Consider the following 22,441-nt stretch of genomic DNA (forward strand, 5'->3'; position numbering starts at 1 on the left):
CAACCTCTTTTGAGGTATGCAAAGTTAAAAAAAAAAAAATACAAATAAGTTTTTTTAAAGGGCATGGCTAACGGAAATACCGAAATACTTTAGTGGATAAGTCTGCAGCCCTCTGGACCTGCGGATCTAATGGATTTCCCCTAGTCAAAGGTCATGGACTGCACTATAGGCCAATCCAATTGGAAGAAATGCATAATAAAAATAAACATTAGTTGTGTGAAACCTTATTATACTGTTCTTGCTGGGCGTTGACATTACGTCATTTTACGGCTCAATTCTTAGTTTTGACAAGTCCCACCCCCACCTCGTGTTTCTTTATCCTCTATTATTAATATATTCCCTACAGAGATGCTGATTTTTTCCCCCCTTGCGAATCAGTTGTGAAGTTATAAAACTCAGAGGATTGAATCCTGAACGATAAGTTCGATCTTATTCGCATTATAAATCGATTACGAAACCCGATTGTCACTCGTCTATGTCTTGTACTATCTTTGTCTATGGTCTAGTTGGGAAGTCCTATCACAGCGAATTCCCGATTGTTCAGTCAGTCAGTGTGCTAAAGGAAAATGTGTCCGACATAATATTATGTTGATGTAGACACCAATGTGGTTCACTGTGATCTATGACCTAGCAATATAATAATTATGTACGTATGTGTGTGTGTATGTGTGTGTGTGTGTATGTGTGTGTGTGTGTGTGTGTGTGTGTGTCTGTCTGTCTGCGTGTGTGTGTGTGTGTGTGTGTATACGTGTGTGTGTGTGTGCGAGAGAGCGAATTCTATCTCCCGATGAGCGAGGTAAATTAACGTTTGAGACTGAAAAGAAAAAGTCGAAGGGCGTAAACGAGAATTCCTATGAGATCTTCAAAAAAATTAAAGTTACTTTGGGTTTTATACTCCTTTCAACACAATCTAGATTTAGAGATGAGGAATACAAATTTATATGACTTTCCATCTCCGACAAGGTGTTGGATATCGGTAGGTAATATCATATTACGAAAAACAAAGATGATGGATTTGAATCTGGATTGTAGGAACCACGACCGTTTGTCTGTCCAGCTTAAATAGTGCTTAGAGGATGGTCTGGAATGACATAGTACGAGTGCTTCGTAAGATTTCCCCACCCTGTTCAACATGAAACCGCTGAATCTAATGTCAGTCTGCATAAGATAAAAATAAGCAGGTGAAGAGCCTTGACAACTCCCCAAACCATCCATGTTCTTAATCCTATCCGTACGCCCTTTTTTTTTTTTTTTTGAAATACAGAAAGTTTCAAAGAGATCTTCATACTAGATCTAGAAGTATTCTAAAATGTGAAGAGTGCAACCCCGGGGGTACAAAATGACCCCAGGGCGTTCGGATAGGGTTAAACAAAAAATAAAGCTGTAACAACAATAATAAAAACAAACACTTACAACAACAGACAGAAAAAAAAACAGAAGCAAACGCCCAGAACGCAAGACAGCCAATTTGTAATTAGTCACAACATTCATTGTCTCTTCTCTCGGACTCTCAACCGTAATGTCGTGGGTTCGAATCCTGTCAAGGACCCGACGTTGTGTCGTTGGGAAAGACACTTAACGCGAATTTTCCTCACTTCCCCCATGTGGGAATGGGTACCCACCCAGCTATAGACAATGAAAGATCTTGCCAGTTTGGTAGTATTTGAGCGCTTAATCAGCTGCTTGCACTATATACTTCCAGGGAAGCTGAGAATGTTTCTGGGTGTTCTATGGTCTGCTGGGGTAATAATAGTGCAAAGCGCATAGAGCTTGATGTAGAGCGGGGTTATGCGCTATACAGATGATATTTATTATTTATTATTTATGATTATTCTTCTCTACTTTTCAGACTTCTGTTCTTCGGCGACTGGGGCAAACAACCGCGGATATCCCAGTCCCTGCTGGACGGGTCACAGGTCAAAGTGATCTTGGACAAAGACCTCAGTAACCCGAACGGTCTGACGTTCTATGACGGCAATCTGTACGTGGCTGACTCCAACTTCAACAACAAGACTTCCTCGCCACACCTCATGTTGTACAATGTGGAGTCCAAGGCTTGGACGCAGCTCAAGCTCAGCTCAAACGTTTCTGTGAGTTATATAATATAGTCCTATAAGCTGTGCGTGTCTTTGAACAGCATTCGTTTTGATTGTTAGTTGTTGTTAGTGGTGGTGGTGCTGATGTTGGTGGTGATGGTGTTGTTGGTGGTGGTGGTAGTGGACGTGGAGTTGGCGGTGGTTATGGGGGTCGTTATGGAGATGATGGTGGTGGTGGTGGTAGATTGGTGGTGCTTGTGGAAATGTCGTTATTGTCGTTATTTGTAGCTATTGTTGATTATTGCTGCTGCTGAGGAGACAGTGATGATGTCAACACCAGTTTCTACAGGAGGACCGTTTCTGGGGGGCTAATGAAGTGTTGCATGACATTGTAGGGCATCTTGTTGTCGACCATCAAGGACTATGATAGGGGACATAACTGCGTTAATAGCATTTGCTACACTTGGATGACCAAGAGTTATTTTCCTTTGATTTTTATCCCAACACCCTCTCTCGTCTATGGTTCCCAGCTGCCGATGGGCTTGGCTGTGCAAGGCGACACTCTCTACTACTCTGACTGGGTCAGCACCGACAGCCTGAAGGGTTATGTCAAGTCCTACAACCTGAGGTTTGGCGTGGACAACAACGTCATTCTCAGCGGGAGGCGGCCTACAGGGCTGCTCTACTCTCCCATGGCAAGGAGAAAACAAGGTATCGTTTGTCTCTGATGCCTTTTGCATGCTCTTTTGTTTCCTTTTTTGTGCTTATTTTTTCTTGTTTCATCTGGAGAAAGATGAGTGCAGTGATACTCTCATGTTAAATAAACGGAGAAAGGTAGAGGTATAACTACAGTGGCACCTGCTATAATGACCACCTGCCCAAGACAGTTACCTTCACGTTCGATTGTTCCCACTTCCTCCTTGCGTTCTGTGTATATCATAATGACACTGTTCAAAAAGACCACCTGTTTAAGATGAGCACTTTCGCCCTTAACAGTAATAACGTGTAGTAGTTTTTGGACAGGTTCGACTGTGTATAGTCATTAATAACATAAAAGTTTTGAAATGCAAATATTATCATGAAGTTTGTCCACTGTTAAGCTATAAACATTATTGTTTTCACCTCAGAATCCTTGGATGCTGTGTGCGAGGAGTCCTTGTGTAGTCACGGCTGTGTGAGGATGCCCCTCAACAAGGAGAAACCCTACCAGTGTGTGTGCTCAGACGAGTCCACCAGAGTTCTCTCCAGCAATCAGGCTACTTGCGCAAGTGAGGAGCATTCTTTTGGACTGATATCATGAATAGGAGTGAATTGATGGGCTAAGGGAACCGTTTTGAATTCTTGTGATCATTTTGTTGAAGGGATACACAAATTCTGTTTTTTGACCAAAAAATCTCCAGGCTGAAGGGCTTGATCTCAAATGGCTCTTGGATCTGAAAAGTAAAGTATAGTAACTCAAAATTTTTATTGAATCAAACCTACTCATACATCGTTCACAAAGTCCTTGCAAAAGTGAAAGATTATAAAATATCATTAGGTAGACCAGTAAATGTCTCCCTTGCTCGCATTTACAGATATTTGTCTTATCTTTACCTTATAAACACTTGAAATTAATCAAGGTTCTCTCATGTTTCTCTTAGGACCACAAAACTTCCTGCTTGTTGCTGACCTGAACACCCTCAAGCTGGTATCTCTGGATGACAACACAGACACCCGCTCCCACAACCTGCTGTACAGTGATGTCAAGTCCAATTTTGTGGCTCTGGCCTTCGACAAGTCCACAGACACAGTGTACTGGAGCGACCTCACCAAGTACGTTTTCACATCATTGGTCAAGGAGTATTTTTCCTTGAGTGTGCTGGGTGATATGAATACAGTCGAATCTGCTCAGAATTTCCTTAAACAACTTTCCCCAGCTCTCAGCTGTGGGTTATGTTGATAGATTAACAGAAGAAAACATATCATTTTCAGGATGGCTACACACTATGTTTATTAGAGGGCTTCATATTTTTGACTTTTTTACTACAGAGCTCGCATTTACTTTTGATTATCTTCAATAAACCACTTTATTAACATGAAATTTGAAATCACTTCCTTCATTAACTCAATTTAAAAATTAATCAGGGCCATTATGTAAGGAAAAATCAGAAATACTTTTGCATATAATGATTTCTTGGGCCATATGTCTTGGCTGTGGATAAATTCAAACTGAACTAACCACTGTTACAATACTAAAGAGCAGAGATTAGCGGTAAGTCAAACCAAAATGAACTGAATATAAAATACCTTTATGCTTTAGAGACATTTCCTGTATACATTTTAAAATCCACAGTCATGTCTAAAAAATCATATGTATTATTTTGTCCTGTTTTCTGTGACCATTGCAGGCAATCTATATTTTCGTCTCCATTTTCGGACTTCGAGCCTCACCTGGTGTACAAAGCTAATCATTACATTGATGGTATAGCTGTGGATACAGAGAAACAGCGTCTTTTCTGGACCGGATACATGCAGAATGGTTCTGGAGTGATTGTGAGGCTCAACCTACAGAGAGGCAGTGGATCATACCATGAGATCTTACAGGGCTTGAACAACCCAAGGGCAATACACATCTACCCAAAGAAAAAGTGAGTTGGACAATGTTAATTTAATATTGAATGGTTTCCAGTTCTTTTTTTGACCACGTTAAAGTAACAGTAAGCAATAATATTGTACTGTGCAAAAAACAATTAATGCAAAGTCAAAATCTTAGTTGAAAATATGTCCTGTTTTAGAAAAATTTGAATTTTGGTCAACACTTGAGAGATATAATTCTCAAGAGTGACTGTTCACTTATTGACACTATCCTTATGTTTGTTAGCTAATTAGTCGAGATTAGCATTTCTTGTAAACTTGTTAAGTTATTAGCACCTTTTATATAAGGCATCAACCCTTAGCCAGCACAATATCATGATTCTATCCAAGTGTAATCTAAGCTACTCTCATGCTTACTCCTAGTTAACCACAGCTTATCAGAACATAACGCCTTGTGACTTATTGCGAAATAACAGTTCTGATCTTTTTCTCTTTCAGACTAATATTCTGGACAGAGTATGGTGGCAACAGTGGCCCTGCATGTGTGAACAAAGCCAAGATCAATGGCCGCCACCCAAAGATGCTCATGTCCCACGGCCTGTTCTGGCCCAATGCTCTGGCGACACATAAGCAGCGTCTCTATGTAGCAGATGGGGCTGGCAAAGTCTTTGTCATGAACTTTGATGGTAAGATATTGAAAGCAATCATTATAAAAGTGACAATGATAATAGAAAAAATAATTATATTAATGCTTATAAGAGAAAGAAAATAGTAAAGGTAACAATATTGGTGATGATGATGATAATAATAGTATTAATATTTAATGATAACAATGATAATATTGATAATAAAAATAATAATGACGATGACAATAAGAATAGTATTAGCAATGGTAAAAATAACAGACACACACACAAAGACACAAAAGCACAAACACACACACACACACACACACACACACACACACACACACACACACACACACACACACATACACACACACACACATACACACACACAGGACACATGCACACATGCACACACGCATACTCATGCACCCACCAGCAGGTTCTCTTTACCTCAACTACAAAAATTACATTTCAGGCAGAGACCTTGAAGAGTTATCTTTCCTGACGGGCTCTGCCCTGCACATCTTCGGCCTGGTCATTATGGACACAGTTCTCTTCTACTCCGATTGGTTCACGAACAGCGTGTACATGGTAGACAGAGTGACCGGTCAGACCAGCGCTGTCGTGGAACATCTGTCTCGACCCACAAGCATTGTGGTCTACCACCCAACTAACTTGACTGGTGAGTTTGTCCACTTGGACTTTTTTTTTGCTTTAGAAAATCACCTCCAAAAAATTGTATGTAAGCCTTGACACAAGCAATTTACTTTGGACATTTCAATAGTTTACATTTTTCCTTAGAGAACATCTTTAGCTTGTGTCCTTTAACTGAGTTGTCTCTTTCAATCCATCCTGTTTCTAAAGCAGTTTTATTTTCTTTCTCTTTCAAATGTCTCATAACTTAAATTGAACATGGATTATTTTTCCCTCTTACGAAAGACAATGCCAATAAATACTGCTTTCTATTTACTTTCTATAAAGTGATAATAAATTACTACTCAGTGACAATGACAAAACTGCTTCTATCCTGCCAGAAACCAGCCAGTGTCAGACAGAGGGCCAGAAGTGTGCAGAGACCTGTGTCCCTGTTCCACGTGGCTTCCACTGCACATGTTCCATCGGCTCCAAACTGGCATCTGACGGATTCAACTGCATTAAAAGTGAGTCAGATTTTATGCATTGTTCTGGTAGAGATGGTAAAGGGAAAGATTTTTTCACTTGCGTTTGAAAGCGAAGTGACCAAATAGTAGGGAAAATCATATCTTGGAACTCAACTGTGTATGGATATTTCTGTGATAGCTTGGCAATAGAACTCTTCTTTCTTAGATGTTTACAAATCCCCAACAAATTACTTCCTGAAAAAGTTGAATGTATTTGAGGCTAATATATAAACTGCCCATTTAAAGAGAAAATGTTAATTCGTTTATTTTTCTTTTGGAAGGATCATGGCATAATTATCTTTAATTTTTTTTTCATGTTACCGTTATGTGCCTGATCATGTATAATTGAAGAAAGAAATTGCCATAATGTATGTGTATTGCTCAAAATAGTATTCTTTATTATAGAAATGGTAAATACTGAGCCGTGAAATGATTTCATAGCACTAACTTACCTCCCACAGTTAGTTCGGTACATCATGATGATATCCTCTCTGCTCTTTTTTCTTCCTCCTTCTTTACACTTATGCTTTGGCCAAGTGCTTGGTTTTAAAATGAGCTTTTTGTGTCTAGTAGGACTAGTTTCTTTGTTTGGAGGATCAATAAATATATCTTATCTGTTGATGTCTTATTAAACAAATTTTCCCAATGTCTGTTGTTCAGTGGCAAGTCCGTGGGAACTGACGGAGGAGTCTCGCTGTGGCAGTCAGTGTCATCAGGACGCCTACTGCTCCCAGCTCGTTCCCTTGCTCCAGTACCAGTGTGTATGCAAGACGGGGTATGAGGGGGATGGCATTCGATGCTCAGGTATGGAAATGAAACAGGACTTAGCTTTTTTGTATCTAATTATATTCTTAAAAGCTCCTTAAAAACCTGTTTGACCTTAAGAAAGCTGTTGTTTCAAATCAGCGTCATTTGAAGGTCTTTCTTTGATCCATCTGTTGTTTGTGGTTTGGAATTTGCCTGAGTTTAGTTAAGAAAATGTCTATTCATATCAGTTTGAGAATCTGCAACGTCTTGTGTATTATATGTTACATTCAATGCAGAATTAGGTTGTGTTGATAAAAAGAATCATTTTGAGCTTGTGTTTTCATTTGAAGCTATAGACCAACAGTGCCAGTATTACTTAGTGGATGTGGTCATATCAAAGTTTTTTGCATTAATTATGTTTTCCAGTTATAGAAATTAAAATTTTTCAGGTTTTGTACAATGATTGGCTCATTTGTGTACTCAAACATTTTTTTCTCCATTTGACAAAAAATCTGAATAAAGTAGTTGGTTGGCATAGTTAATAAATAACAGTTCTTCATGTGGATAATAAGAGAAAGTGATTTTAAAAATGTACGTTACCTTACTCTGTAAAAATACGTAGCATATATATAAAATGGATTTGATGCTTCTCAGAATGTGGCGAGGATTTCTACAAGCCTCTGCTAGGCAACGACACCTGCTATCCATGTCCTGTGGGCTCCACTACAATGGGATCAACCACAGCCTCTCAGTGCTACTGTACAAACCCTCAACATCGCTTGGTCAACGCTCTCTGTACAGGTGAGTGGCATGCCGGAGAATCAGGAAAACCTGTAGGTGTACCTTATTCAGACATTTACTACAAAGATAACATGTTGAAAGTATTCTTAATTAGTGTCTTCATTTTATTTCTATTGAATCCACACTCTCAATCCAGTGATATGGTTTTATGATATCTAGACGACCATATTTAAAAATCCTTTTAAAAGTAGAAGATTAAGATTTCTGGAATTTCTTGATTATAGATTACAAAAGCGCATAGTACTTGAATTTGATTGCCTTTGAATTCTAAATTGAAAATGTTCCTAAAATTACACATATTTTGCCAAGAATTTTCTCAAAGTTATATTCTCTTAATCTTTATATGAAAAGAAAAATATAAGTATTTCCGTTAATACAACAACAACAGTAACAACAATTAGAATGACAATATTGATAATGATAACAACAATGTTAAAACAATAACAATAACAATTATATTGATCATAATAAGAGTAATAATCATAATCAGTTTTATGAGACTTCCCTGGGAACATAAGACATTGTGTATTATTGCTCAGATGCCACTACAACAACATCTACCTCGACCACAACCAGCGAGCCGATGGAGCCCAAGACTGAGGAAGATTTTAACCTCAGCTCTCAAATGCCTGATCCTACCACAGAGTTCCCTGGGATGCGTTTGCCTGAAGGGACTATAGGTCAGGAGAAAAATGTTTTTGTTTAGACTTGAAACTTTAGATTGTATTGTAATGGACTGTACTTTATTTTTCTTTCCTAGTTGACACAATTTAATTTGTTTATGAGCTGGGCTGCTTTGACCATGTCTCTTATGTTTAATTTGGGGTATAGTATCTCTGCAGATATTTGAAGATACACAGCAGAATAGAAGGGCTGAGGGAAAAAAAAGTGCTAGAGGGAAATCACGCTTTAAGATTTGGGAATTTAATAGTCTTCTAAGTATGTATAGATTTGATTTTTTCCATAGAACTTCTCAAAGGAATTAGCTTATGTGTGTAATGTGATCATTTTTTCCAAAAATGTATTTGGAGAGTTTTTACAGCCTTTTAACCCTTTGTTCATTGTAATTTTTGTCCATAATCATTTGAACGATATGATCACTGAACATCTCTCTCTCTCTCTCTCTCTCTCTCTCTCTCTCTCTCTCTCTCTCTCTCTTTCTCTCTCTCGTTCTCTCTCTTTCTCTCTCTCGTTCTCTCTGTCTCTATCAATGTTTGTCTGGCTATCTGTCTACTTGCTACCTCTTTTTCTGATTTCGCACGTAAGAATAAATTATTAAAACAATAATATTAATCATCATGACTTTTGTCCAGGTGCTCCATACTTTGAGAACTGCCCTCACGGAGAGACAATGATGATGAGACTACCAGAGACCAGCAATCGCATCTGGTTGCCCATCAATTGGACGGCCCGCAACGTGTTCGGAGATGAACTCAAGAGCATCTCAAACTTCAACACAACGGAGAACAAGATCCTCATCCCATGGGTGGCTAACGGCCGAGCCGGGGTCCAGACTGTTGTCTTTGAGGCGAAGGATCAGTGGGACCAGATAGCCACGTGTCAGTTCCAGGTGTTGTTGGAGGGTAAGCTGGAGACTTTTGATGTAATTATTGGACATGCAATATTCTGATATCTGTACAGACCCATTATTTTAACTTCCATCTGAGTTGGTGGTTTTTTACTACTTTCGTAGGAACATTTGCTTACTGCAGGAAACAAGCTCAACACATTTCATGATTGTTATTGACTTTGAAGTAAAGTTCTTGTAAGGAACAGAACAGGGGGATGGTGGGGGGGGGGGGGGGGTTCTTTGTTTGTTATGGAGGTTTGATTGTTTTGTTGGATTTTTTTTTTTTGGGGGGGGGGGGGGCGGGAGGGAGGGAAAGGTTGCTCTGGCACAGCTGGCTTCTACTCTTGCTGCTAGTTTTGAATTCAAATTGTGGTGAAATGTAGTCATTAAAATTGGAAATCATTTGAACCTACAACTAATCTTGTTTTTTTTTTCCAGATTTTATTCCACCCAAGTTTTCATCTTGCCCTCACAACATTGTCCAGAAGACATCAATGAACAGAGAACCGATCACCTGGCAGAGCCCTACAGCCACAGACAATGTTCATGAACCAAAAGTCATGAAGAGCCACGAACCAAAAAGCGAGTTCGGTGTAGGGAACACAATGGTCACTTACACCGCAACTGATGGTGCTGGCAATACTGCTACATGCACCTTCAATGTGACCCTGATACACGGTACGCGTTTGAACTTCTTTGAAATATTTTATTATTTGGTTGAAAAATAGGCTTTGCTGTACTCTCCCAAAATACAATGTAGGTGGTTGATGGGTCGCTTATGGGGTCTGCTCTGTTTATTTCTTTTCCGTGTCAGGTATACCCTGCTCTGTTCTCATAGCTGTAGTCATGTCAGCACTGTGTAAATCAAAGCTCGACTCAACCCTTATTGAGACTGAAATGTTTACTTTAATGTATTATCTCTATCTTTTTACCTTCTTTCTTCCATACTCTATTTTAAAATAGGTGCCTTGACCTTAATGATAGAGTATGGAAAAAAGAAGGTAAAAAGATAGAGATAATACATTAAAGTAAACACTTCAGTCTCAGTAAGGATTGAAAAAGGCCATTTTAAAATAGGTGCCTTGACCTTAAGGTAGCCTTTTCTATAAATTATGTCTTCTTTGACACTGTATCCATAAAAGAAAAAAAACGGTGTTTATTTTCTTCGTTTCCAGTGCTATACTTTTGTCTGAATTGTTCTTTTCTCAGCAGATTGCAGTCTTTTGTAAATTGTAAGATAATGTTCTTTCATAATTTTAGATACCTGTGGATTGAGACCTCTGTACAAATATTAAGAATGCATAATTTTGCATTTTCAGAGCAACCCTGTGACCTGCCAGAGATCAAGTATGGAGCGTTTGTGTGTGGCACAGAGTACTCTGACATCTGCCACATCATGTGCAGTGAAGGTTATATCCTCAATCCTCTGGGCATGTTCCCGCGGTCTTTCAAGTGCATGATTGACTCTGATGTGGCCGACTTGACCAAGGTCATGAAACGGAGGTCGCCCTGCCTCAGTGAGTGACTGCTTGTTGTACAGTTTAGTTTCAGTCCTGTACTCTTGTGTGGGTGATGCAGTGCTTACACCCTGCGTCTTGCTCCTGGGGAAGATACCTGTCCCCTTGGTTTTATGCACCCTGCATAATTTAGCAAAATTTGATTATTTTTTGCATAATTTCTGATTATTTTCCTTTATCATTCTTTGTGAAAATTAACAGAATTGCATAAATTCACATTTTTGGGCTCAGCTTGCATAATTTCAGAATTTTTCTTGCATAAAACGACGGGGACAGAGATACTTATTCGAGGGTATAAATAACTACGCAGACATAGTAAGAACAAAACGACATGAAGACGACTTTAAGCGTACGTAGGTCATGAGCTTAAGGCCTTGTCTTTATTCACCAGCTCTCTTGTGATGAATGTTTAGCTGTGTCAGTTATACAAAATTATTTCAGAACTGAATGTTAATTGTTATATTTAGTTCTCTATACTGCTGTGAAACTTAATTAAGATTTGAATGCCATTCAAATTCAGGAGGAGAATATTACTTACAATGGATGCCATATTTTTTTACGAACAGACAAGGGTCAATTTTTTTTGGCTGCCAGACAAGACAGAGTAGACAATAAAATATCTTTATAGTCTTTTGCTGGATAAATCATGAGTTCTGAAATACATTGTCTGCATAATTGTAAAAATTTGAAATGACTGATATTTTAAGGTTTTACCTGAAATTATTTTTCAGAGAGAAGGCGTCCCACAACGGCACATCAAGAATTCAGCATCAGTTTCAAGGGTCCATGCCGTCCTAATGATGCTGTTCTCAAGGCAGAACTTAGGGAAAAAGTAAGGGTTTCTACCTTGAAAAAACCGTTCTGAGAATTCTATTTTTGTTTAAGGTATAGAGATCCAAGTCAGAAATGAAATAAACAAGGTCATTTTCAAAACTGTACACTCGGTTCCTCTTCGGGACCATAGGTTGGGGGTTAAGATTCCTGGAAAGAGGAAGTCCACAGAATGTACACCTTGAATTTCCAATAGACGGCGAAGTTCATTACTTACTTTCAAACAGTGGAAAAGTCTCATTGATACCAGTGTATGTTGCCTCAAAACATGATAGATTTTTCCTTCTGCAGACACAACAAATAGTCCACAAGCATGGTAATCAGTGCCTCTGAACTTTAAAAGATAACTGAATATCCCTAAATATTGGATAGGTCTCATTTTACACCTACAATGATCAAATGTCCATCTATCTAGGTCATTGACAAGTTGGAGTCCATGAACCTGTGTCTGGGAGCCACGTGCACTCACAGCCCGATCCGACTTGATTGTGGTCCGGTCGTGAAGCGAAGACGTTATGCGGAGGAATCCTTCAACATGACCTGGAATGTGACCATTGAGTATGTTCCTCCACAGCAGGAAATCTAGTGAGTACGACAAGGAGTATAGATCTGAGTTGGAGGGAAGAGAAGCACATGTACACAATCATTAGGCTATCATTTAGTAAAGGTGAAAAGTAAGACAGACAGAGGGTATCAACAGAGGGAAAGAAAAAAAAAAGGATCTACAACTGATTCCCTCCAACTACCCATAGATATCCTAGTCAACTGGTCAAGACCTTGACTTGAAATAGAAAAGTTGTGAGAACAGCTTTCTACTTGATCAGAAAGGACATTATATCCCTGGAATGGTATTGTATCTTATTTTCTCACCCTTCCCAGTCAATATAAGGTGATTTACTGTTGGGTGGCAGAGACAGAACATGTGTACCATATCTGTGTGAGCTTTACAGGATGTATGTCTCTTGGAGGATTATAGAAAATATTGTAGTTTTCTCTCCCATCCTCAAATCCCCACTACCCTGAAAAAAATCTCCTGAAGTCTATGTTTTAATTTGTGTCTAGAGTTGTGTTGCAAGAGAATAAAAGAAAAAAAAAACATCTCGTTCTAAAGCTTTTTTTTTTATTCCCTGTCCCTAGTGATGGATTCAGCAGAGGTCAAGTGGAACGTATTGTGACTGATATGAAGCTGGAGCTGAAGAAACTGGTGCCTCATCTCAACGTGTTTCTACGGCAACAAGCATACAGACCAGCTGCCCGCAGCTTCAGCACACGTGACTTCCAGTGGCTTTGTTTGTCAGGGGAGATGAAGATTATGGATGGATGTGGTAAGGCTGAATGGGAAAATTTAATGTCAAACGTAGTTTTGTAATGTTATGGACGAAAATAGAATGTAAAATTTTTTTCAAAGGGAAATAAACAAAAGCGATAGTAGTGTAAAACATGTTTTTAGTTACAGTTATAGTTGAAATTTATATATAGACCACTTTTTTTTATAAAAGCTAACTCTGTTCTTTTGTAAGTTTGTGAGTTTGTGAGTTGGCCTGTTTGTGTTAATTCTCTAACTCTGTCCCCTGGGGTTGTGCAACCCAGCAGCTTTTCTTAAACATTTATAAGGCTGGCTCAGCTCTTACCTTTTTAAGCCATTCAGAGCTATGAAGTAGTGTTCCTCATTTTATGAAGCTGTAGGGGACACTTTCTTAACATGTCTTTAATGTGTCATAACAATTTCTTTCGGGTAAGATGAAAGAATATTTATAATTTATAAAACTTTCTCCTTTGCAGCTATTCAGAATTTACCCTTCCCTGCCCCCTTACATCCCCACCCGGTCCTGCTCCTCCACAGCATTAAATACGTGCACAAAAGGATATTCTCTATTGTAAATCTTTGATGCTATGATCACAGAGACAATTTCTATTTCTTCCTCAGTGCCTTGCCCACCTGGCTCATATCTGAATCACACACTGATGAAGTGCATGCTATGTGATGAAGGATTTTACCAGAACACATCCAGCCAAACAAAGTGTGTGCAGTGCTCTGAGGGAATAACCATGGAGGCGGGAGCGGTCAACAAGACAGAATGTAAATACTCTTTTGTCATATGATTTGTGAAGAGTTTTTACTTTTGCAAACAGTCTGAAGTGTACAGGCTGTGCATGGTTGACATTTGTTTTAAATGTTGCATAATTACATCACACACAGTTGTAGATAACGATAAGCTAATCTGAAATTGCTTGAAAATTCAAGTGCATTAAATGTGCAAAAATATGCACACATAAGCACAAATGCATATGGATACACACACATTTACAGAGACATCAACAATCAACATGTACACACACACTCACAAATACACATTGATGCACACACACTATAAACATATATTAAAGCCATTGTTTAGATTAAAGCAGGAATATGTGAAATTTCTTGCTCGTCTAAGTAAACTTCCTTTACTTATATGGATAAACAATGTTTGCAGCACTCTTGCAGTTCTTTAAATTTTTAATTAGCCTGTTTGTTAAATGTGTTTTTTTGTCTTTGCACCTATATCTATTAACTAATGTTTTTTTATTTTTTTCTCTTCGACAGGTGTGACCTTTCCTGCAATCAACGAAATGAGCAAGTTCCTCATCATCACGGCCTGTTCCTTCGGCTTTGTCTTCCTGTGTCTTGTCATTTTCATGTTCCTTCAGTACAAACACCAGGTTAAGAAGAATAAAGGAAGCCAATCTGTAACCAACAATTCACGTTACATGACACCCAATCTGTACGCCCAGGCCCCGGCACCAAACCAAAAGTGTCCAGATTACATCCGCGGGACTGGCTCTGGAACTAGAGATTACTTCATGAATAGTCATGACTACGAGGATATTGACGGGCACCACAAGTCCGCGTTTGAAACTTTTTCACGTCAAGCTCCAGGCTGTCGAGACTCTCTCAGCTCCTTCAAGGCTCCGACTGACCTCACTTTCCTTCAGTCTCCGTCTCCCAATGGAAATTCCTTCCGAGGCCACGATGATATAATGATGCCCAGTTCTCCCAGAGAAAGTACCAAAGCCTTCCACCTCCACGGAGATGGGGGTTTTCAGTACACCATCTCCCCCAATGGCACTATGGGATCATTTAAAGGCTCCCCACCTTCCTCTCCCTACCGCAGCCTTCACTTCGGCGGTAGTGGCCCTGTGTCTAAAGGTTCCTCCGAGTCTCCTACCCACAGCTCTCACACTCTTAGCTCTCTGATTGGAGACGAAAGCCCATACACAAGTCGCCTTATACGGGACAGACTGATTGATCCAGACAGCCCATACCGAATCATCTCCCATGAACGCCGAACAGGAAGTGAGAGCCCTTACAAGAGGAAGATTGAGGTGGAGAACCCACATGGCATGCAGAATGACCCAGTTATGATGAACCACGAGGGTCCGTACCGACTCGTCGCTAAAGAATCTCCCTACAGGAGTCCAGCCCTTCAGCGAGAACTGGCTCAATCTCTGCGTGTCAACACGGACATGCCCCCTCGCAGCCCAGGCCCTGCCTACCCTCAGGCCACCGACGTCCAAAATTCCCTTCGATCTGTGCACGACAGCCCCAGTCTACACCGCCAGATGTCGACACCTCGGGAGGACCCTAGCGCCTTTTTGCCAGTTGGAGACTTCTTGTACAAGAGGCCTCCTTCTCCGTTATCTCCTCCCATCTCTAGCAGGAAGTCAACCGATTCCCTCCAGCGATCTCCATCTACCCCTCGTGCTTCCCCTAGCATGTCTCGGAGGCGTATTGATGGCTCGTACCGAACTCCCCCGATGTCACAGAGAAGAAAGGCCAAAAATGAGATGGGAATATATGAATATGACTGAATACCATAAATTCTAATGAAATAATTTAGCTTAGAACAGCTTGCTCTTTTGCTTCAGTTAAATGGCAGGAGATGATCCCACCTGCCTCATTGTTTGCAGCTGAAAAGAGACCTGTGGATGATTCCACCCGAATTTTATTCGGCAGAGTCTGTTAAACTGTTTTAGTTAAATTTTCACAACATCAAAATTGCTCCATCCCGCTCATTATTAACCACTATTTGCAGGTGCATCTTTTGTATCTTTGCACGGATAGAGTTGTCATTGCGTGGGGTTGATTCTGAACTCTGGCCAAAAGGAGACTGCTGAACTGGCAAAATTTACTTTCTTTCATGTAGTTTGAGCTCCAGATAGAAATCATTGAAGTTGTACAGTCACTTATTAACAGGAAAAATGACTTTGGTTTCATCAATTATGCTTCATTTGTGACCAAATAGCCCACATCTTTGGGTTCAGATGCATTGAACTGATGGTCATCAAATAATGCATTTCCCCATGTTGACAGTGTGTAACTCTGCAGATCTTTTTTTTTCAAACTTGGACACATTTCTCTGTGCCCAGGTCTGTGTTTCAGAAACGTAATTTTTTAAGGGATCTAAAAGATTAGCATTTTATTGTGAGCATGTGAAAAGGTAGATTTTTGCTCTCTGAACTATAGTTAGACATCTAGCTGGGACTAGTTATAGAGTAAATAACTGCTTTAACCTTCGAGTATTTGCTTTTACATATCTCAGTGTTGTTACAGTAGCAAAATGTGCTTGTCTTGTTGTCTGGTCACCGGTTGGAGAGGATTGAGAGTCTAGATAGTTTATTCAATGCTCTGAAACGTGACGTGAAACAGCGTAAGGTATATGGATATTTGACTGAAAAGGCAAGAGGATCTTGCACTTAAGAAAGAAGTCTGTCACAAAAGATGTAAATTTCACAAGTAGCAGCATTTATTCTACATGCTTTGAATGACACAACGTCTGAGCTGCTTGTCAAACTTTTGTTTACAGAGAATTCTTCAAGTTGTGTGAATTTCTGGAAAAATGGAATGATATTCAATTGGGCTGCTTTTGTCTCGCTTCTATTTCCTTCACCTGAGAATACGATTTGAGGTGTGAACAAAAACACGTGGGAGCTATGCACATATCACACCTCATGTGTTCTGATTCATTATGATGTTTACATAATATCACTTCCAAAACTGTTCATGGCTGAATGTAAAAACATTTCGAGTCTCTGTCTTTACAAAGAAAAAAGAATGAATGGTAAAGGATTTATTTATCTTAATTAGATATTTTCTAGTTCATTGTCTTCTACCCAATTCTTTGTACATTTTACGGAAATTCTGTAGACTGCTGTAATTTTAGATATTGGAATATTTTAAAATGATGAATGAAAAACTAGGTCCCTGTAGACTGCAGAATATCACAAAACTGCAGATTTTTCTTTTCATCTATTTGCATGTTTTTTACATCTAGGAGAACTTTTGAAAGTTATTTCCAATGAGCTATTTTTCACTCTCTAGTAGCATTATGCTTATTGTGTGGTTTCCTTCAGTGTTTTGACAAATTCAATGATGACAACACATTTGTAAAGTGGAATGAAAGTATAACTGTAGAGTAAGTGATTCTTTTTTTTCTTGTAGATAATTGTGCTTTGGGAGTTTCTCGTGTGAAGTTGACAAAAATTAAGGAGCGCAGAATTTGTGGAATGCTTGAGATAAAGAAAAAGGTGATGATTAAAAATTGATCTGTGTGTTTGCCTGTTCATGTATATTTTATGTATGTGCTTATTTAATGCTATTGATTGACATATATGCACATTTATTTAAATGTGTAGGTGCGTAATATATGTACATACATGTTTGAAAATGTGTTTCTGTATTTTTGAAGGTGTCCATAAGTGCGTATGTTTGAACTTGATGTGAAGGTGTCCATGCATGAGCATGATGGTGTATGTAGTCATAAAATAATATGTTTAAGTATACGTGTGTGACAAATTTTTGTCATATTATATGCTTGTGCGAGGAAATGAGTGCTTAGGGCCATGAATGAGAAAGAGTATGTGTCTGGTCACATAGGTGTATTCTAATTTGTGTGTTTGTGTACGAGTGCTGCTGTAACATTGCAGCATGAAAGAGTGACTGAGAAATACCATTATGCTATGCAGTTTCATTCATTCCATTTATCTGTGTCTCCATAGCGCTGTAACTGTAAAAGCCTTGTTGATGTGTAGATATAAGGAGTTCGGCACAAACTAGTGCTTTGAGATGTAAGCATAAAAGCATTTTTAGTCCTAACAGTTATTTGCCTTATAAATGTCTATCTAGTCATTGACATTGTCAGGGTGGTAGTGTGTGTTGTCCATACAAATGTGTCTTATTCACATCATCTTTGCATTCATCATTGTTATAAATGGCATACTTGTAAATTTTGATGTGTTTGTATACATATTCAGTTGGAAATGCCATGAGTGAATGATGTGGATGGAAGAGTATATGCTAGAAATATTAATACAATCAGCATTTTGTCATAAAATATGTACCGTACTTAAAACTTGATCGCCTAGACCATGGCAGTCAGCCGTCACGCATCCTTGTACCTGATTAGAACTAATCATATGTATTGCTGAAAGTTGGTGACTATGGAAGACAAGAATTGTTTTAAAAGGTGTCAAAACAATGTGATGTATGACAACCATTTTATTTGATCCTTTCTGGCAATATCACACCTTTGGAGATTCCATAAATTATTGTTCTAGCTTTTCACTCTTCATTATAAGAGTGCCCAGGTTTTCTGGGGTAAGCAGTCTGTTTGAAAGATGTGCACATAAAGCGATTCCTCAAAGTTGAAAGTTGTGATGTATGTGACGTTTTTATTAAATATCATCCAAGACATGCTCATTTGCAGTAACATCTAAACACGTCTTGAGAGAAAAGTCAAATTTCGAAATACTTACTTCACACTTTGACAAAATGTCATCATGTGCAGACTCATTAACCAACTTTGTCCAATTATCTCTTATGAGTTCTTCTCAACCTCAGCAACAACATGTTTCACTTTCAAATGACCATGACCTGTTCATCTGCTTCTAGTTTTAAAGAAACAATTGTCATGCTGTCAAAGGTCTTTGTACAACATGCTATTCTCTGAACACTTCATACCTCAGAAACCTTTTATTCAACGAACTAGTTTTTATGATTCTCTCAGCGGAGATATATTTTTTCTTTACCAGTTTTTATTCTTATTCAATCTCAAGTGTAATCCGGAGATTCACTTTTAATTCACAGATACACTAGATATGGCATATTAAGGCTGTTAATTAACAAATTTTACAAATTTGTTTTTTTTTGTCGAAATACTTGATTTATCGTAGATGTCTTATCACTTTCTTCTGAAGCCTCTTTATAGGGCATTTTATCTCTCATGATTACTGTTTTTAAAAAAGACTGAATAGTGCAATAGAAGTTTAGGAAATGTATTTTAGTTTTTCACAGATCTAAGGCTCACTCCTAATGTAGATCTAAACAATTCAATCCACATACATTATGGTTTGATAACTTTGTCTCTCTCGTGCTAGACTCGGAGGCCAGTAAGTACATCCTGAGCAAGATATGAACCAGTGTCTGGTTCACTCTTTTCCTTCCTCCCTCCCTCTTTCCTAGAATTTGAGAAGTATCATTTTATAATAATATCTTGGTGGTTCTAGAAAAGAACTGAAGCATGATCAGTTTTGTCACTTTAGCAGCTGCTGATGTGGGCTGATTTGTGTATGACGTAAGTGAACAAAGAAACTGAGAAGCTACTAATCTAATCTTACAATTTTTATAAAGCTGGGTACCTCACTTATCAAACAACCAAATGCTGTGTGAAGGTAAACAAGAATATAAAAATACAAGAGTATGTAAGCTTCCAGGAACGGATATTTCTAAATCGTTTGCGTTTTTTTAGTACATATTTTTTACATTTAGTCCATTTCTGTTGATAAAGAAATGTACGTGTACACGTTCTTGTATTATCTTGTTCTGGAAGCTTACATATTTTCATGTCTCACACAAGGCTCAAGGCTGTTTGTATTATACAACCAAGAATACCTCTACAGTCTACAGAAACTTTTTGTTTGCCTTGCAAAACTGTATCACAGTGAGTAATGGGGCAAAATTTTACAGGAGAATTTCCTGGAAGAAAAATCAGTTTACAGTGTGTTCTACATAGAACTGCTCATTGAGTACTTGAGCTTCGAGTACATTTGCACAGTAATGTGGGACTCTTCTCTTTTACTGAACCAATATATAACTCTGTAATTTGACAGGCTTAAAAAACACTGTAGTGTGATCAGAAAAGTTATTCTTGAAAAGGTACAGTAAACATTTTACAAAGGGTCATAGCCATTGGGGAAAGGTTTAAATCAGTATATCAAAGTTTCTTATCATTTCAGCTTTCAAAGTAATAGAGATCTCTGAGAAATGTCTTTTAGACTCACGTAAATCATTAAGAACATTGGAAAATATTTTCTCTCCCCCCCCCCCCTCATCCATCCCTCCTCTCCCCCCCCCCACCTTCCCCCACACACATTATTCCGTTGTCAAAAAAATTTAAACTCATACCAGACTATAAATCTAGCCTAAGTTATGAATATGAATTCAGAGCCATCAGTCAAAAATTAACAATAGCTGCCTTCATTTCTGTGGTACTTTGTAATCAATATATATGCTCTAAGTAACAGTATACCTCCCGATTCTGGGTTCACCATATTATATCTAAGTAAGTCAATTTCTACTCCTCTTGTCTTCTATATCATTTCACATGTTCTTTCTATTCAGTAATAGGGCTGTCATGGATCTAGTGTACGGACTTGTCATTATTTAAACGATTCCAATAAAACAATTTTTTTTTGTTTCATATACTGACTTACGACTTATCCTTTGTGGAAAAATGGTCTCGGAATGTTATTATCTCAGTGTAGGTACAGTTAGTTGGCAACAATACTTTTTTGGGGGAGAGGAGCATGAAATGAAAATTTCATGGCACTTTCAACACAATTAGGTTATATAAGTGCCAAAGATTAGAGGTGTTACAAGAGAGAAAGAAACACAAGAAAGAAGGAGTGGAGAAAGGGATGATAGATGTTTGAAAGTGAAAGGAAAGAAGGAGCAAACCACAACAGAGCACAAGCCAACCAGCCACTTGTATAGGTTCAACACCCACTGCAACACTGTTAGTTTATTTAAGAGAAGGGACCTCTGAATTTCATGTCCACCTTCAACAGGACTGGAGAAGAATATGAGAGACAGAGACAGCCTGTAGGTAGTCCTTCGTTGCCGAAGATGACGATGAATCCTGCAGCTCATCTGTGGACTCGCATGTGGCTGTGCAATCCGATCCTGGATGAACAATGTCTGTTGCAGTGGGGACACTGGAATGTCATGGTTGTGGTGGTTGGCTTGTGTCAGAAACAGCACAGAGGACTTAATGAAGTAGGATCAGCCAGAGACTCCTTCTGCTCACATACAGGGATGCCAAATGATTTTTGAAAAAAAAACTGAAAATGAGCGGAGCATCACACCTCACCTAAAACGAACCTTGTAAAATCTTGAAATGAGCAAACAAAAACATTTCTCTTACCATTCCCCTTTCCTTTGAAAGTGTATGAAAAAAACGGAAAAAGCCGGACAAACCGGAGATTTGGCATCCCTGCACATAGCAGAACAGACACATGTCTCCAAGTCTTTATGCAAGCATATTGTCAGTCTGCCATAATAATAATAATAATAATGATCGCATTTATATAGCGAATATCGATGCTCCGCAGCATGCTCTATGCGCTTTACAACTATTATCCAAGCAAACCCTAATTAGTAAAACACTCAGAATCATTCTCCGCTTCCCAAGACGCACAATGCAAGTTGCGGATTGCATGTGTTCTAACACTAACAAAACTGGAAGATATTTTGGTGTCTATAATCGGTCTATAACCGGGTACCCAATCCCACCAGGGTGAAGCGAGGAAAACTCATGTAAAATGCCTTTCTCAAAAACACAACATCGGACCCCTAACAGGATTTGAACCCACAACCTTACGGCTGAGTCCAAGAGCCAAATCACTGGGCTACCATTGCCATAGAGGTGGATTGACGAAAAGACAGCAGTGTAGTTAATGGAAGTCAAGACCCGCACTAGTAATGTACCCAGTATAAGATTTCACTTTATTATGGTGATAAATCTGCCGTTGCTGTTGCTGCTGCGATTAATGATGATGAGGATGATGAAATTGATGATAATGATAGAAGCAACAATTACAACGATGATGATGGTGGTTAATATGGATTTATGAAAGTGATGATTGCAATAATGATGATGGCAGTGATGCTGATGTTTAAGATGATGATAATAGTAAAAACAGAAAGAAAAGTCTCCCCTCATGAAGTCCTCCCATCAAAATGTTGGACTATTTAAACCTATAAAGTTTATGGTATATTTCTTGTAAGATTTGTCATTTTCTAGATTATCTTTCGTGTATCTTTATCCCACATGATGATGATGATGATGATGATGATGATGATGATGATGATGATGATGATGATGATGATGATGATGATGATGATGATGACAGTCAAAATGATGATGGTGGTGATGATGGTGAAGAAGCAAACGCTGGTGCAGATAGAGCTTGATGTTTTAAATAAAGAATAGTAGTAGCTGAAAATAGAGAAGGATGGAGAAAAATGGTAGCCTGATCT

At 38.7% G+C, this 22,441-nt stretch overlaps 1 protein-coding gene across 1 annotated transcript in view; it reads left to right on the forward strand.

The window, feature by feature from the left end:
• The window catches only part of LOC101861747, a gene marked incomplete at its 5' end in the record, with an annotated part of 45,978 nt that extends 25,375 nt beyond the window's left edge, over window positions 1-20,603 (forward strand). The window contains 19 exon segments of the mRNA XM_013085173.2: window positions 1,850-2,090; window positions 2,567-2,747; window positions 3,164-3,304; window positions 3,677-3,848; window positions 4,424-4,663; window positions 5,109-5,296; window positions 5,715-5,921; window positions 6,274-6,399; window positions 7,060-7,203; window positions 7,801-7,947; window positions 8,487-8,627; window positions 9,261-9,530; window positions 9,956-10,195; window positions 10,837-11,034; window positions 11,766-11,866; window positions 12,281-12,450; window positions 13,003-13,190; window positions 13,793-13,945; window positions 14,453-20,603. Coding sequence (XP_012940627.1) covers window positions 1,850-2,090; window positions 2,567-2,747; window positions 3,164-3,304; window positions 3,677-3,848; window positions 4,424-4,663; window positions 5,109-5,296; window positions 5,715-5,921; window positions 6,274-6,399; window positions 7,060-7,203; window positions 7,801-7,947; window positions 8,487-8,627; window positions 9,261-9,530; window positions 9,956-10,195; window positions 10,837-11,034; window positions 11,766-11,866; window positions 12,281-12,450; window positions 13,003-13,190; window positions 13,793-13,945; window positions 14,453-15,717 — 4,513 coding nt within the window.
• Between the last annotated feature and the right edge of the window lie 1,838 nt (window positions 20,604-22,441).

The sequence above is a fragment of the Aplysia californica genome, unplaced genomic scaffold (assembly GCF_000002075.1).
Source record: "Aplysia californica isolate F4 #8 unplaced genomic scaffold, AplCal3.0 scaffold00352, whole genome shotgun sequence".
NCBI lineage: Eukaryota > Metazoa > Mollusca > Gastropoda > Aplysiida > Aplysiidae > Aplysia > Aplysia californica.